The sequence below is a fragment of the Centruroides sculpturatus genome, unplaced genomic scaffold (genome assembly GCF_000671375.1).
Source record: "Centruroides sculpturatus isolate CEXI.00-Female unplaced genomic scaffold, Cexi_2.0 scaffold678, whole genome shotgun sequence".
NCBI classification, from domain to species: Eukaryota; Metazoa; Arthropoda; class Arachnida; order Scorpiones; family Buthidae; genus Centruroides; species Centruroides sculpturatus.
The window spans coordinates 328,334-347,016 of record NW_019385241.1 but is presented as its reverse complement, the minus strand read 5'-3'; the positions used below and the strand labels follow the sequence as shown (position 1 = coordinate 347,016).

General features: G+C 32.2%; 1 protein-coding gene across 1 annotated transcript; it reads right to left on the bottom strand.

Annotated features, from left to right (window-relative positions):
• LOC111636615 (scavenger receptor class B member 1-like) lies at positions 1–18,683 on the bottom strand (the record flags this gene model as incomplete). The annotated part of the gene is made up of 11 exons (XM_023381897.1): positions 18,415–18,683; positions 6,439–6,596; positions 5,294–5,438; positions 4,683–4,907; positions 4,516–4,607; positions 3,118–3,167; positions 2,196–2,262; positions 1,492–1,667; positions 593–711; positions 99–172; positions 1–22 (listed from the first exon to the last, which is right to left on the bottom strand). Coding segments are annotated over exons 1-11 (1,254 nt in total), but the record flags the coding sequence as incomplete, so codon positions are not given.

The following is an 18,683-nucleotide window of genomic DNA, read 5'->3' as shown; positions in this document are numbered from 1 at the left end:
GTCTCTCAAATTCGCTACCAACCTATAAATGAAGTAAATGGTATAAAATCTATAAAATAAATATAACCAGAGCAATAAAAATTAACACATAAAATTACCGTAGATTACGAGAAGTTTTGACATTCAAATTGATCTGAATACAGACTCTGACTTGGAGGGGCACGGCTAACATCTGAAAGTTATAATAATCATCATTGAAGTATTCATAAATTAGTGTTTAGTTAATGCCAGCTACGGGAGACTACTTTGTAAATAAGTAACACAATACACGTATTTAATGATAAAAAGTTGATGAATGCCTAAGATCTAGAAGTCAGAAATAGTTTTCAAGAAGAGAAAGTGAAACAAAGCTATACTGTAATTAATTTAGAAACTGGTGTAGGAAGTCTGCTATGTCTTCTAAGCATTGACATAGTCCACAGAGTTGAATGCGATGAAACGATTACATATTGCAACATAAAAGTATTATGGGGATTATAAAATATTATTAATTTATTTTTTCTATTAGCTTATATTTATACAAATTAAACATATGGATAAAAATCTTTTCGTATTGAATGTAAACTATACAGTAATTTATAATTTTACTCACCGTATTAATATGAAAATAAGACTGATGTTTATCAGCATCTGGTTTTAATCCTTTAATCATTTCGTGAAAAATTGGATCAGCGCCATAAAAGTGGGGTTTAGAATAAGTTATAGGTAATCCTTAAAAATAAATATTAATATTAATAGACAGTTATAGACAGAAAGTTAAGGTATATAAATTTAACTTTGAATATATAACATATTTTATATATATTTAACTGATGCTTTAATGATAAGAGCTTATTTTTAATCTATAATTTGGAAATTACAAGCCATTTATATATTTTATATTGATTTATTTATTTCAAAAAGAAACTTTCATTAAAAATGTCAAGGAAAAGAATGTAATGAGAACGAATTCAGCAAAAGTTTATAACTATTAAAAGAAATTAAAGCATTATGAATGACAGGGATATCATTCTTAATGTTAATTTCGTTGAAGGATTTAAGCAATAATTATATTAATTTACTTTTATTTTTAATCTCAATACAAAATATTAAAGTTTAAATAATCAAAATTGTTATAAATTTTTTATTCAGAACATAAATTTAATTAGAGAATAATTTGTTATAATTTAAAGCAAGTTTTTTTTCATTTTTGACACTTTCTTCCCTATGGACACAAATAGGGCCTTTTTCAGCCTTATCCATGGTGAGGATCTGGCTCCCATCATAGATATGGCCGGGCCTTATACTGCTGAGTCCACAATGTGACGACTGGGTGGTGAGGGATTGGCTCCGACATATCCGGGACAGACCGTCCATGAAAAATTCTTGGAATTGCTTTCCCGGATTAGATTCAAGATCCCCGAGAGCGGTAGGCTGACGCATTTGTCACCTTGGTCATCTTATTGTCAATTCAAAGTAATTATAAGCATTAAAATGAAATATAATACATACCAAACATGCATTTCCCTAAGGGGAGAGTTCCGTTATATCGGCAATATTCGTTATCCGGGCAGAAGCACTTGTTTGCTCTGATGTAGTGAGGGCTGATAAACATAGAATCCATATAGAATTTTTTGGTTGGAATGCCGTATATATCATCATTTCCCATATAATCCAATCTCATAGATCTGAAAACGAATAAAAAAAACACTTTTTTTTTATTTCCTCCAATTGTTACAACTTAAAGAATTTTCGGAGCCGTAAAATGGCGATAAAAATCCAACATTTTGTTTTACTTTTGAATTAATTACTACAAAAACAACAATTTTTATTGTAAAAATTTAATTATTTTACATTTTTCGATGTTTAATGTAAAATATTACCATCTTACGTCATAATATGTATCCCAAATTATTTTTTCTAAATAGTTTAGTAATTTGTTCCTACAGATTTGCCATTTTATTCTGAGAAGGAAAGCAAATTATGCAATTATCTTTCATTTTAGTGCAGACTTATTAAATAAATAAATAAATTTATAAAATTTTATATTAAAATAAAGGAAAATGCTAATTTAATAAGAGAAAGAAAGCGTAGAAAGAGCATGGACATGGACACGTGGATGCCTAGAATCATCTCCATTCTGCAAATGCTTAAAAGTATATGCTTGTAGCAAAAACACGACGGAAGATTTTAAAAACTTTAGAAAAATCTTATACCTGCAAAACGGTCCTAAAAAAAAGTATTGGATTTTCCTCCTGATGGGATATCGGAATGTTACACCCTCTAAAACAATAAACATATGTGATTATTTAAATAAATTTTGTTAAAGATTAAATTTTAAATAAATTATATCTGTTATTAATACGTTAAGTTAAACTTCAAATGATTGAAATTTGAATAAAATTCAATATTTATTAGTAATTTTTTGTTGACACAATGGTTCAAGTGGTGAAAGCATCATCAACTTGGAACTCTACAGTAATGGCCCGTATTCTCAACCAAGGATCAAAAGTATATTAGATGCTAACTAATTACCATTTACTTTACTTTTAGTACATGAATGCTTATTATTTAATTTATAACACTAACTCTGCACATCAGTGGCTGAGTGAATAAAATCACCGAAAACTGATCGTTGGTTATGGGTTTGTGCCTGATCGCAGGAAGTTTTCCGGTTCTTCTTCATGTGTCTAACACCTAAATAGGGGCGAGTTTTCCATAGAAATTTTCCTATCAGGCACCTCCCCTTGGCAAAATCAAAATCACTCCCGTGTTGTATTTCCTAAGACATCAATCTAATCAAATCCTAACCTATAACTCTTGAGCTTTGGCTGTGAATATGAATATGAGATCCAGATTCAATTCCGAATAGGAACCTCAATAATTTCCACTTGTTTTTGATCCGGACATGATTGGCCTCTCCTTATAAGCTGGCCTTACCGAATTCACGGTAGGCATTGAAGAAAAAGGCCTTTTGGTACCACAAGACGGGTTTAAAAAATTCATACTTTTTAATAAAAAAAAAAAATTATTTAAATCTTTACGATGTTAAATTTCAATAATAAAAATTACACAAATTAATTTGAAATATAAGCATTAAATATTATCATATTAAATATTTATTGAAAAAATACATACCAGACCCATTAATCCTATCGCAATATTCATTACCCCAAGTATTCAATGTGCTGAAATAACAATAATTTCAAATTATTCATTGTTTCTTATCATCATAACGTATTAATTGTAAATGTTGTGATAAATCTATTATAAAGCGTGGTCCAAAAGTCAGTTAACTGATATATATTTTATTTTAAGTTAATTAAAACTTATTTATTTATTTGAAATAGCTACATGCTGTTACTTTCGAGCCACCATGTTACTTTCACCGATAAAAATTAAATGATAATTAAGGTTAGGACGTACAGGTACTAAAAATTATATAAAAGTTAAAAATTATAACATTTATATGGCATAATACAAAAATAAATGTCATCATAAAGCTCAAATAGTCTCAAATCGGATATCGTCAATGGTGGTTGTGAAAGGACAGATTGTAAAGACAAAAACAATTTTTTTGTATTCTTCAGTTGTTATGTAAATTACCGTCGGCCATTTTTTTATTTTAAAAATGTATATTTTAAAATATTTTAAAATTAAACAGAAGTTCGTTTATCCGGCAAGCAATAATCTCAGATGTTCGGTAATCCGGTACATTCAGGTAATTCGGTAAACTACATTTTATTATGCTGTACACTACATTGTATTATGCTAAACGCACAAAACTCATTGCAAAACAAAACGAGTTCATACTCGTTTTGTTTTGCAATGAGTTTTGTGCGCACATGTGTTTTGTTTTAGTAATGTGCATGACTGACGTATTTTCTTTTCGACAGGTAAGTGCGCACATAAAAACATTTCTTGTCCTTTATTTATTTTTTCCTTTTTTATATCCTGTGGGCACTAAAAGGGCTTTTTTCAGACTCAAAGTGAGTTCGGCTAGGCCATAAATGCTAAAATCATTAATGTACAATGATTTTAGCATTTCTATTCTTCCATCTTCACTCCTTTTCTTCTTAGGACAGAACATTAAGATAATTGATAACAATTTTGTGCGAAAACATTTGATATAAATAATGTAGTAATATCAAATTGAATTTCTCTACTAAAGAAACAAGATCTATTTTCTTTCCTGATGGCATCCGAACTCAATTAACCGTATGGGGACCATTGAAGTATTACGTCAGCAATCTATGGGGAAGGACCCCCATAAACTGCTGACGTAATACTTCAATGGTCTCCACGCGGATTCGTTATTATCTGACGAAAATCGTGTACCTTATTACGAAATCTTACAAGATTTGCATATTTTGTTTACAGTTACCTTATTTTTGCTTCAGTTTACAATAATGGATGATCTCAAAATAAAATAAAAAGTAGTGAAGTGGAAATTCTGGTTTTATTACTCTGTATCACATGTGTAACGTCTCATATTAATTACATAATTGTAATTAGTTAAATTATGAAAGTTCTTACGGTTTTCCTTTAAACTTGATTATCTCACCCATCGATCGATTTGTTTTGTGTCCTGTGGCAACAACATTCAATTCGGGTGAACTGTTGTTTAACTGAAAGGAAAATGATTCTGAGCTCAAAATATCAAATAGTTTATGAAGAATAATATAAAAAATAAAAACACCCACCATGTAAAATATATTTATAGCTCCATTTTTTAAAATATTTCCGAATAGGCCTTTAATAAATCCTAATATTCCCGATAAGGAGTTCAAAAATCTGACAGGGAGTCCATCTATCAAAAATTGTTTGGCTGTAGTTCTCAGTATCAAACGTTCTTGACTCATTAGCATATTATAAATGAAGGAGCCAATTAAAAGCAAATTTCTTTCTTTCATTATGGTTGCTACACCCTAATAAAATAATTCATAAGAATTATATGATGAGAATTCTTGAGTGAATTCAAAAATTTTCAAAATTGATTTTTCAGATATTTAATTATAAAATATTTTCTATTTTGCTTATTGAAACAATTTACAAATGAAGAGCTTATCAGGAATAGCATGCTCTTCGAAAATTCTCGAGGAATGGTAGGATTAAAGAGATAAGGTAATAGATAAGTCTAGTGTCATGTGCCTAGCACCTAAATAAGGAACAATTTCCTATAGAAAATTCTTTCTGGAAATATTTTCTTGGAAGATCGCCCGTGTGTTGCGTTTCCTTATTCCATCAATCCGATCCAATCCTAAAAACAAATAAAATTTCTAAAAGCTTAAGAAAGTATTTAGCATTTACTTACTAAAGCAGCAAGATTCAGAATAAAAATCTCCTGTTCTCCTGATTTATCAGACATTTCATCTTCTGTAAAAAACTTCATGCTTCCTTTGAATTCAACAGTTCCTTCGTCAATATTCCAACGAGTAATGTTTTTCGTCATCTCGGTCCTGAAATGAACATCAAAGACAGCAGAATACAAAAATTATGGAAAATGAATTAGGCCTAATTAATGAACATGTTTAAAATGGAAGAACGTTTTTAAAGTAATTCTGATTCTTAACTTAATTGTTGCATTAGATATTAAGCCTATTTGTTGCTAATATTCTTTTACATCAATAAATGGTGCATTTTACATACCATTTATTGGTTATATGCTTTATTAATTTCATTATGTTTCGATGAATGCCATTTTATGATTACATGCTTCATTTTTAAATGAATTTAGAAATACAGTACGGTCGCGCTAATCCTAAGTAAGTGAAACAAGTGGTAGTTTGGATTAACGGACTTATTCTTTGAGGCCATTTTTTACTGTTGTGAGATATTTTACAGAGCAAATAGAGGTTAGAATTGTTGCTGAGTCAAACAGATTTACGGAAAGAATGAGCAGCAATGCTCACAACACATGATTTATGTTTACTTTACACGTGAGCTGCAAGTCAGCAGTTGACAAGACCGTTATTTTAGTTAGGGGAACGGTAAAAGCTATTCGGATTACAAGGAGTTCGGATTAGCGCGACCGTACTGTACTTCTGGATAAACTTTCTCTCGATTTTATTATCTTTGTCCATTTGTTCATTTGTCCATAAAATATCTCGGAGACAAGTAATTAAAATTTTGAATTTATTTTGTCTGTCCAAACATTTCTAGAAAACAAAGAAAGGATTACAGGATAATCCACACCATTAAATTTCAATTGAACATCTAAATAAATTTTTAAATATTAATTTAATTACTGCAGAAAGCAATTGAAAAATTTCCATTTTTTAAAAAAAATATTTAACAATTTTAAACGGGAAAAAGAAATTTGAAAAATTGTTAACGTATTAAATCGAATAAATTCTCTCGTCAGTGAAGATTCTAAAGAAGTTATAAATACCGTAACATTCTTCACTATTATAATCAAATATTTACACTGAAACATTTTAAGAAAAAGTACAAATTTACCTCAAAATGAAAGGTCCTACTTCGCTGAGAACCGGAGGTTTTCCGTTTATAACGTCCCTTGGGTTAGTTACATTAAACACATAAATATAGGCGTAAGCTCCCGCTGGAGGCTTTGCCCAATAGTCTGCTATAAAGCTTCCTTCATTTAACCTCATGTTCTATAAATACAAATTTAAATATAACGTCGCAATTATAATTAATCGTTGATGTTTAAATTTTATTTATTAAATTATATTTATAAATTTTTCTCCTATTTTTTAAGAACGTAATTGATTTCAGTGAAAAAAATACCACGTTGGATTTTTCGCGTGGCATCGGCATATAAACTGTCTCAATTTTATCCGATTTGAATTGGATTGATCTCTATCAAACAAAGCTCCAACTATAATTATATACACTTCTGGCTTCTGTCTGCATCTATATTACTTGTCAAAGAAGACCTGGAAGCTATTTTTTGTAGTCTTTACGAACTCTGTGATTTCTATTTCCGTTGCTGAGTGGCGGCTCTTAGAGTCTAATATGTGAATGTTTCATATGTTTAGATCGGCTCTTTAATTTTAACTTAAAATTACTCAAAACCAAAGCCGATCAAAACATTACACAAAGTCTAAACGATTCATACTGAGCGCCCTCCTAAGACTTAACCCTCAAATTAAACCCCATGATTGTCATGTTTCAATTAGCCATTGCTGCTAATTGAAACATGACAATCCTTCCAGCTTTTCTTTAATTTTAGGGAATAGAAAAAAGTCTTAGGGACAATATCAAAGGATAAAGAGTATTATTATGCTCCTCTCATCAGATACTCAATAACCAGAAACGACAGATGAAAGAGAATTTGGAAGCTTCAGCAACGAAAATCATTAAAGACAACAAAAAAATGGCTTCCATTATTGCTTTGACAAATGGTATGGTCTCTAGCAGAAATGTGTTGCTCCAGAAAATGCTTAAACCGAACTTGGTCTTCAGTAAATACGTACTTTACAAGTAACATAATAAAAGTTACATATAAAATTCGCTTTGTTTTTCACTCTACCAGTTATAAATAGTGCTAATGAAACATGAAGTTTCCATACTTTAAAATTATCATATCAGTCTTCATATGCATTAATTTATGGTAACCATTTAATTGCTCAATCAATCAAATAATCAATTAATTAAACAGTCATATGTTTATATTAATTAAATTATCCACAACCGTGAGGCAGAAATAGTGAGGGCTTATCAGACCAATGATGGGCATAAACGCTCAGGGATCAAAGTGAAAACAATTTAATAAACTCAAAAAATTACTACATAAGTGTGAAAACGAAAACCCAAAATGCATTTCGGACTATTTTCCCATTAGAAAATAGTCTGTCATCAGTTGGTATTAGTTAAAGGTAAATGCTATAATAGAATTATACAAGGTAACGGTCAACTTAAAAACTAAGCCTAAAGTTATACACTATAAAAATTGAAGACACCACTGTAACGGTATGAGTAGTAAGCATCATCAGTAGGTATTATCTAAAGTAGATGGTATATTAAAAATTATACAAAGTATAGGTAAACTTAAAACTATGTCTAAAACTATACAATATAAAGGTGAAGACGCCATTATAACAGTATGAGCAGTAGGCAATATCAGTGTAGACAGGTGTAATAAATCTTCATGACTTTGCATGGTGGAGTGACATACAGGGTGCTGATACAAAACGGTTATAAGTTAGAAAATTATTAGTTAACACTAATTTTACTAAAGTTATACAGACAGGTAATGTACATACCAAAAACACTAAGACGACAGAGTAGCAGGTGCCAGCTTACAACAAGGTGCTGGGAGTGGTAGTGAGGGAAGTGTGTATCAGTCCACATCTGGTGTACAAGTGGTGACAACATATGATACAATCCTGGAATAACCATATTCATTATATTACGAAACACACAGGGCATATTATGCACGCTTTTGCCAAGGTTGCCAGGTCATCTTGGGGCCTTAGTGGTCTGGCTATGGGAATGATATATGATAGCATTTTTCTACCCGTTCTCACTTATGGCTGTGNGGGTTATTACAGCTACAGTTAAACCTGTATATCACATTGCTTTTTTTAAGGATATTAACCATATTGTTTGGGTGGTTTGGTTGGATGTATTTTTGGGTTTTATTACAAAGGTCAGGGACTAAATTGATGTTGGTACTGTTTAAGACCATTTTAATTTTTTCAAACATATTTTTGACATATGTATGTTTGTTATGTAATAAGAATTTACATATGAGATAAGAAAAGTAGTAAATTCAAACAATTTAGATACCGGTATTTCACAAAATACAGTAGATTAAAATAGTAATAGGGCCTGTCAGGAGTCAAGAAAGGCCTAGAACATCTGTTTGAGGTTTTCAATAAATTTTAAAAAGCGTCAAAATATATTAATTTACATTCTTAATAAATAGATTGTTTCTTAATTAATAATTTAACTTATTTTTAAAAAATGTTTTTGAGGTCCTATAAATACATAGTTCGATCAAATGTTCCTGCTAGTTTTCCTATGATGGAACCTGGAGAGTAATAATCTTGTTACTTTGGATTTGGTTACGATAACACGACTCGTGGGCGATCTGCCAATGGGATGCCTCCCTGGAGGACTTCATGGGAAATTGGCCTCTATTTAGATATTACAAATGTGAAGAAACCCGGAGATTTTCGGGTCTTCTTCACGTTAAGGCGCGAACCCAAAACCACTGTGTTCAGTGGTTTTAAAATAAGATATGTATATATTATATATTGCGTTCAAAATGAATTTTGTCTTTGTCTTTCCTGTCTTATATTTTTTGTCCTGTTTTATATAATTAGTATACCTACATTAATATCCATATAATATGAGCATGTTCTTAAAATACTTTGAAATAATTCACAAAAGTAAATAATTCTTAATGAAAAAGTGGAAATTTTTTCAAATCAAATTGCCCAAGGTATAGACGTTTGTGAAAATTTTCCAGGGGGCAAAGCTTGGAGATAAATAATTACATCAATAAATTTTTATTTACTTATTTAATTTTTGGTTTTTGCCTTACAAGTAGATTATAGAATACAATATTGTATCAAAGCGTCCCAATGTCGAGAGGGTGAGGTTACAACTTTTACCATTATAATTTATGGAATGTTTTAATTGGTTCCAAGGGAGGGCAATGGCTCCGTTTTCCCCTCTCTGCGGACGCCCCTAGCCCAAAGGAATATAGTTTTATTCATAATTATCTATGTTCAATTTAATCAATTAATAAATATTTATCAGACTACACGGCCGGTTTAGTTATCTATATATGTAAATGAGGATGTTTGTTCGCTTTACACATCTACCAATGGCTACCAAACTCGGTAGCTACGTTCACTTCTATAATTTCGTAATCCCATACCAAAATATCTATTGGATACCTGTATATCAATTCATTTCTATTTATTTTCTGGTTTACGCATATCGCCATCTATTGCAAGAAATTTATCAAAATAATAAACTAAATAGAATTCTACGAAAAAGGATATAATTTTAAAAATATATATATACCAGGGTGTATATATATATATATATTATATTCACTTAATGTCTCAGTAATGATATAGCGTGAAATAGACGTGCTATATCATTACTGAGACATGTAGCACATAGCATTTGCCTGCGCGGAATCGAAAGTGTTATCGTGTGAAAAGTCTATAAGTATTAAATATTCTTCATCTAAAGACGAGAGTTTTTTTCATTTCTGAACGGCATGGGCGTAGCCAGGAAGGGGCATGGGTGGACACGGCCCCCCAGTTAACCTGGTGCTCTCCCCAGAAAATTACAGCCGAAATAGTGTTGAGGCGATTTGCAAAAAATAAAAAATAAAAATTTGAAGCTAATTTAACTGGGTGTAGTATACCGAGGCCTGCAATCAATCTCTGAATATTGGACTGAACTTCAAATAATTGCTTGAATGGATCCGTGATAATTCTCCACAAACTGACAATGTGATGTTATAGGAAAGTTGAGAAATTCTGAACCTAAAAAAAAGGTCAACGGCTTTCTGTGCCCAATGTGAAAGGTGTACCTGTAATCTCTGTGTACAGTTTAGTCTCTACGGGGTGACACCACAATAAGATCTCGCATCACCTGAAAATCTTGCTAGGGCTTCCTCTAGTTCGGGCAGTGAAAAAGTTTTCTTTCCAATTCGGCCCGGAGAAAAAAAACTGTTGGCCACCCCTCGTCTATATCTAGATTAAAGACGGTGAACTATATTAAAGAATGGTAAAAAAAATAATTGATTGGTTAATTTTTGTTTAAGGCATTGCTAGAGTTTGATATTAATGTTACGAGAACGTATGATTAAAGAAAGTTTCATATTTTATGTGTTAAGTTATTGTCGATTCTTATGGAAATTTCATTTTAATGAACAGTAATTTGAAATAATTCAATTTTGTGTCAGGTTGGCCTCTATTAGGCCCTCATAACAAAACTCTGGCTATGCCCATGCTGAACGGTACTTTCTAAATTACAGTATAAGTGCCCTCCAGTAACTCCACTCGGCTACTGGAAGGCACTGGATAAAACTACCGAACACTGGTAATTGGTTGCGGGTTCGGGCATGACCAACGGTCAGGCCACGTGGAGTTTTCCGGGTTTTCTTCACGTTAGTAACATGTGGTGATTTCTAGTAACCGTGAACGAATCAAAAGTCGAGATAAGATTAACGAGAACATTTATTAAGTTACATACTGTACTGTACATCCAATTTGGATCTTACACAAAAGACATCTGCTATCGTGAACAATTGACGAAATAAAATATACATTTATCAGATAATAAATAAAGACTCATTTGTAAACAATTTACCTTTTATATATATAACTGACAAGGTTATCTTTCAAATTATAGACAGGCTCGATCCCGAGCGGTCTTTTGATGGTCGGACATACAAAAAATGAACAGATAGCGCCTAACTCAAGCGCGGTTTACAATAACGAATATGATTAATCTTAACATAACACCTAAATAGGGTCCAGCTTCTCATAAAAGTCTTCCTGAGATGCATTCCCTTCGCAGATCGCTCACATGACGCGTTGCCTAACCAAATAAACCAAACTAATTCTAACGAACGATTATTTACAATGCCGGTCTACAACTTTTTGTCAAAATGTTCTCAATTCTTTTAGTGGTGGTCTGCCCTGCACATCATACTTTTCCTGTTAGCAATAGAGTCGTGTCGGTCATATATCTAACTCCTTTTGGGGAAAAATTTTGAATCAAAGTAACGTTACTTCCATTCTAAACCGGAAGTTCGTATATAGTTAATCTGGGCCTCCTGTCCTAAGCTTTCCACAACTGATTTTGATTTTTATCTACTTAGCCTAACTCCAGAGGCGGACTAAGGCTAAAGCGGGCCCTAGGCAACATTGTAATTCCGGGCCTATTTTTAAAATTAAAAAATTAAAAACCTAATTTTTGTGGCCCCAAAAATTACGGGCCCTAGGCACGTGCCTAGGTTGCCTAGGCCTTAGTCCGCCCCTGCCTAACTCCTTTCTCCAGATAAAAGAAGGATAAACAGGGGACGACAGTGGGAATTTATACGTTTACAATTTTTTCAAATTGTAGCTCAATAATTTTTCTATAAACACATTTACGAAAACATACTTCCCACGTAGTTTATACAATTTTTTGCCAAAAATTCAGACACTTTATTATCACATAAAAACAATTATTTTCGCATTTTAAAAATTCTTTATTCCTCTTCTGTACACAATTTCAAGAATTTTTAAAATGTGTTAGATTGGTCTCTCGGTGTGATAAATCCTTAAGATAATCTTTATAGTTATATAAATAAAATACTATAATATAATATAAGGGTTAGAAGTAAGAAATAATCTAATAATCTTAATCTTTGTTGTTATTTTTTGCCCGGGCAACACAGGGCTTAGCTGCTAATTATTCATAAATGGTCGGAAATTATAAATAACAAAATAACTTGGTCCATAACATATAGCCTATATAGCACATATATACTGTATATAAATTGTCGTGCTTACTGTTTTATCTATTTACATTTTAATAGTATTTTCCTCATCTTTTTAGCGTAAAAGATAATACAGTACTTAGTTTTTCAGATCCACATTAATTTAAAACGCTTTTGTTACGTTCTTTAAACGATAAATTCTAAGAAATTAGGACTGCTAATTTTAATTTTATTAATTTAATTGAGTTAATTTTTACAATAAAATATAATAAGAGAGATTATTATTGATTCACTATACTGTAGCATTATATATGATGTATGACCTTGGAAGTTCATTTCAAATAAATATTTATTTTATTTCAATCTTGCCAATTTTAAGCTACGTATTTATTAGAATATACTTAAATTTATATGTAAATGTTTACTTTTTTTATCCAGTAATATATGCTTTATTAAACAATAGCATGGATAGTATACTTTAATCTAAAGTATATCTAACTTTTGTAAATAAAATAGTTTTGATCTTCACTGTACGTTTTTCTTCCTAGCACATCGGAGATTAAAAAAATACCTCTTGTAAGATAAAATAAGATTCGATTCGTAAATGTTGGTTTAAATTTGTACAAGTTAAAATTTTTGTTTTATTTTTTAAAAATATTCTTTGTTAAATTAAATAAAAATTTAATTTTTATTATAATTTTTATATGAGGGTTGATTTAAAAAAAAAAGGTTACGACAAGCTGTAAATTGAATGCGTGATGAAGTAGGAAGGTAAATTTTTACGTACAAGTTAAATAGATGGAATGGAATAAAATACCATCACCAACCAAAAATAGTTCACAGTTACACCATCCGCTGGGAAAATAATGGCTACCGTTTTCTTGATTCATCGGGCGTTATCTTCATCGACTTCTTATAGCCAAGACACAATCACTTCTGATTGGTGTTGTGACACTCTTAGAAAATTGCGTGAAGCCATCCGACGAAAATGCCCAGACTTGTTGAGTGAAGGAAACATTATACTAGCATGTGAGGCCTGACATTATTGTTAAATTGACAATAATGATGATGTCAGGCCTCAAACTGCTCTTCACATACAGGATTTGCTCCAAAAATTCAATTGGGAACTGTGAAGACATCATCAATGAAATTTACCTGAATTTTACCTGTTTCTTCTCCTCAAAGAACATTTATCTGGGTCCCGATTCCGTTGTGACTATGACATGAAGAAAGCTACAAAAACATGGCTGCAACTGCAAGGACAAAATTTTTTCAACTTGGAATGGAAATGCTGGGCGTACGATCAGATAGATGCCCGAACCAACAAGGTGATTATATCGAAAAATAGTTTATGTACTATATAAGATGCTATTTATATGTACTGTACAGTACATATAAATAACATCTTATATTTCTGTTTATAAGTGATGCGAATAAACTATCAGTTAGAAAATATTTTCGGAATTTTTAAAATTATTTTTCAATGTCAGGGGTCCACAAACTGTTGTACGTGTATTTAAAGGAGAGGCGATTTAACCAAAAATACATCGTTATATAAAACAAGGAGGTAGGAGATCAAAAGTGGCTCAAAAACTGTACACGTAATTAATGGATGGTCCCTAATAGCTTTAGGATTTAAAAACATTCATATACGTTATTAAAGGGAAGACATTTGCCAAAAGTACATCATTGTACAATACACAATATGTGAAGCCCCAAAAATGAGTTGAAATTAAATATTTATTATTAGACATTTATTAAAACAGAAACTAAAAAAAATCGTCTATTGTTAAAAACCGATCAAAGATCGAATTAGTTGTGTTAGTCATATGAAACCGCGACGAGAGAAAAAAAAACTTTATTGATGTAAACAGAATGCAATAATTTTAAATAATTAATTAATAATTGTAAACAAACGACCTCCAGTAGAGATGGACCTTTGAAAAGTCGTTCATATGCACATAATTAGAACATAGAAATTTGGAAAAGAGGAAAGATTAATGACGAAAAAGGACATCGCGTCGTGTCGTTAAATTTCAAAAACGTCACAGACTAGACAACAATGGTGGAAAATATGAGCGCAAGTTTCAAAGTTCCATCAACATTTTGCAGCCAGAATAACGGATGGTGTCAAGTAGATTCTTCAAGGCGGATCTTTCTCGTGACTCGAAAAGGAATCGTTTTTCGCTTAGAAACAGACGAGGGAGCCAATCAGAAAACAAATTAGAGAACGGAGATTGATATAAAATCCCCGATCTTCAAGGACAGAGGGACTTCTTCCGTAAACTGTGCGACTGAGTACTTGCACTCCAAAAAGGTCCGGAGCGAAAACTCTCTGAGTGTGTCGACGCACAGAAGACGCAGAGTCCGCACAAGTGTCCATCGAAAGAGCCGTGCCGACGACACCTCCCGACAAGTCTCCTCACCTGCCGCAGCCCCGGGGCCCATCTCCGAGTGACGAGAGATAAACATCCACGACGTCCAAACAGTTGACTGTATCTAGATAATTCTTGTTCCTAGGTGTAAGTTTAATTTTATGTATAAAATAAACGGGTTTTTGTGAGATTCTTGTTATCTGTGTCTCCTCCACCACACCCACTCGCGTTCGACCCTAGATCGTTCTGACGCGGGATTAACGATTCCCCCCCGGAAGTCGGCGAACTTACAAATAGAGTGGGTGAAGTCTAAACTGGCTCAAAAGCTGTACACGTAATGGACGGCTGCTATTGGTGCTAATTACAGTAGATAACAGTTATATCATGACAATTTTGATTGATGTTAACGAAAACTCTCCGAACAACTTGCAGTTCTAGAGATGATATTGATCGAAGTTTCGAAATGTTTATCGATCAAGCAAATTTCGAAATATATTCTCACAAAATTACTTTCATTCTCACAACACTAAATACAGAATCAATAATACAAAATACTTATACAGAAATTAGAATTTCCAAATATATTAATTATATTCTTCGGAATAAATTGAATAACAAAGATCTTTATATAATGTTGTAAAATATAAGCTCTTAAATCTAGTATTTTATTCGATAACATTTAACATAATAACGAATAAAACTAAAGAAAAAAATCGCAAAATTATGCCATTTTACATTATAATAAATAGGCATTAGCTATTCCTATTTGCTACTTGAAACTGTTTAACGTGACCATTTTGCGTGTTGCTATTCAATATATCATATCATACATTTATATTTACATATTCGACCTCATATCAAAGTTTTATTTTTCCTTTCGATTCATGTTTCGTGTTTTGATTTGCATTAGCGTAAATTATTTCATTTTTAAGTCTCTTGCACGGCAAACTTCGAAAAGATTCTTTAGTGCAGTATTGAATCTTTGTATGCATAATATAAAGGTAGAATATCATTATTAATTAAACTCGTATCGTGTATTTATATAAATATATGAGTATAATATGGATATGTTTATATTATGTATACTAATATACTTATATAATAACAAATATTCTCGGCCTGTCCTTCGGGAAAATTAGGAAAACAAGTAATTTATCTTAGTATTTTTAATTTCAAAGAATCAAGTTTGATCTCCTGAATTTTTGACTTGAAGTCATAGAAAAATTTCAAATTATAGTGGAATAAATCGAATAAATATTGTGGAAAGTGGATTTTTAAAATTTTCAGCACAATATTCTACTAAAATTTTTAAAAATGCATTGATAGAATGTCGAAGTATAACTAAAAGACATAATGTAAAGAGATACTGTATCATATTAAATGTAATAATAATTATTATAATAATTTAAGCTCAAGATTATTTCTTTAAAACTTTTTTATTTTTTTATTTTAGTACTCTTTGTGGGCAGTAAGACGGCCTTTTAATGATACCCATTGTGAGTTCGGTTAGGTCCACAATTAGGGCAATCGAGTGATGAAGAACGGAGCCCGACAAAGCTGGGAATTTTTACTTGGTAACATCAGAATTACAGTATTTGTAAAAATTAAATTCTGTAGTTTTATTTCTGTTTAATTTATAGTATTTAAATAATATTTTATGCATTTTATCATATTCAGTGTAAAAGTAAAACTTTTTTTTTAATTAGAGGTCCACCAATGGCCTAGTGCACCGGTGGCCAATAGTTTTTGGCCCCGGGCCGAATTGGAAAGAAAACTTTTTTCACGGACCGAACCAGAGGCTGTCCTAAGAAGATTTTGAGGTGGTGCGAGATCTCAATGTGGTGTCACCCCGTAGAGACTAAATTGTACATAGAGATTACAGATACATTTTTCACATTATCATGCATTATCAACATTCTACTCTGTACTTAAGAGATTTGTAATGGAGCGTTAACTCTAAACGCACAGTGAGTTTTTTTTTTTTAGGCGTCAGAATTTTTTCATCGAGCTATTCGGACTTGAGTAGCTGATATTGAAAGATTAATCGCGGGCCGCATAAATTCATTAGACGGGCCGGATGTTGGCCATGCCTGGCCTAGTGATTAAAACTATCGAACACTGGTTATTTTGGTCGTGGGTTCGCACCGGAACAACGGACTAACCACGTGGAGTTTTCTACACGTGTCTAACACTAGGAGTTAAGTTTTCCATAGAAAGGCCTCCCGGAAAGTATCCCCGTTTGCAGATCGCTCTTGTGTTGCGTTGTATTGCGACAGCAAACTAATCCCTAATATGAGATTTTATAATGTTGTTTTTTTTTAACTCTTAGACAACTTAACTCCTTTTCCAACTCTATTGGTTGGTTTTCGTACACGTTTTTAAGAAACGTATCATATCCAAAACGTAAAGTTTAGTTCATGTTTACAGCAGTATTTTTCAACCTTCTTGAATACGCGACCCCTTTACAAGTTAAAAAATTCTGGCGACCCCCAGGGCCATATTTAAACTCTATCAGTGACTTTAAAAACTACGTATTTAATTTTCTTTCTTTAAATATCGATCGAAAAACCAATTGTACTGTAAAATAAACAGGCACAGCCTTCTCACTGAAATTCTAGCTATTTTTATTGTAGTGTGGGACCTACAGACACCTGTTTTTTTCTTTCACCCGCAACTCCCCGTGTAAGGCTTTGCGACCCCCTGGGGGTCTCCACCCACAGGTTGAAAAACACTGGTTTACAGCAACACGACACCTGGGCGATCTATTGAGAGGAATAGCCTACCTCCCAGAAGAACTTTTATGAGAAACCGGCACGTATTTAGGTGTCAAAAACGTGAAGAAAATACGAAAAACTACACGTGGCTAACTTGTTGGTCAGGCGCGAGCCCACGACCGAACTATCAGCGTTCAGTGGTTTTATCCACTGAACGCTGATAGTTCGGCCACCGGCCTTGAGGACTGCATGTACTGTATGCTGATTCTTCAAGGCGGATCTTTCTCGTGACTCGAAAAGGAATCGTTTTTCGCTTAGAAACAGACGAGGGAGCCAATCAGAAAACAAATTNTAGGTGTCAAAAACGTGAAGAAAATACGAAAAACTACACGTGGCTAACTTGTTGGTCAGGCGCGAGCCCACGACCGAACTATCAGCGTTCAGTGGTTTTATCCACTGAACGCTGATAGTTCGGCCACCGGCCTTGAGGACTGCATGTACTGTATGCTGGTGACGATAATAAAGATGATAAATTTGCATAGTGTTTACTCAATTGCATATTTTTAAAATTATTTAATTTTAAATATTTTATTATGTAATTGGATGATCGATTTTAATTAATTAAAAATGAATATTAATTTATTTTTCATTTAATAATCGCCTGTCCTTCTTTGATCTCGAAAACAGAGTTAGATAGATGGAAATCGAGACCAGATATAGAGAGCTTATGGGTCTGATCCCCAAATATTCGATTTTTAATTAATTAATTAGACATGGTATAATGTGGAGAATAATTTAAAGCAGCAGAACACATTTAAAAATACATTAAATAAATATTATTCAATTGTAAATACAGACAAACGAAGAAATAATGTATTAATTTATAAGAGATTTTTCATTAATAAATTTTTTTTAAAAATGATACCTGCTGAATGATGAATTCCATAAACCATGGAAAGTAGAAAAATGTAATAGGACCAATAATACACATTAGAAAACCATAATAACCCTTCCTATAAATCTCCTTTTCTTCTTCAGATTCCTGTACCATTTTCAACAGAAAAAAATCACATGTAAAAGCGTTTTCTGGATTTCCTTTTCGAACAGCAAATGGCGACGTTAGAGAAAGAAGTGAGATTCTTACATAACTATAAAATCGTCACGCAATATTAGCAAACAAGATGACGTCTTACC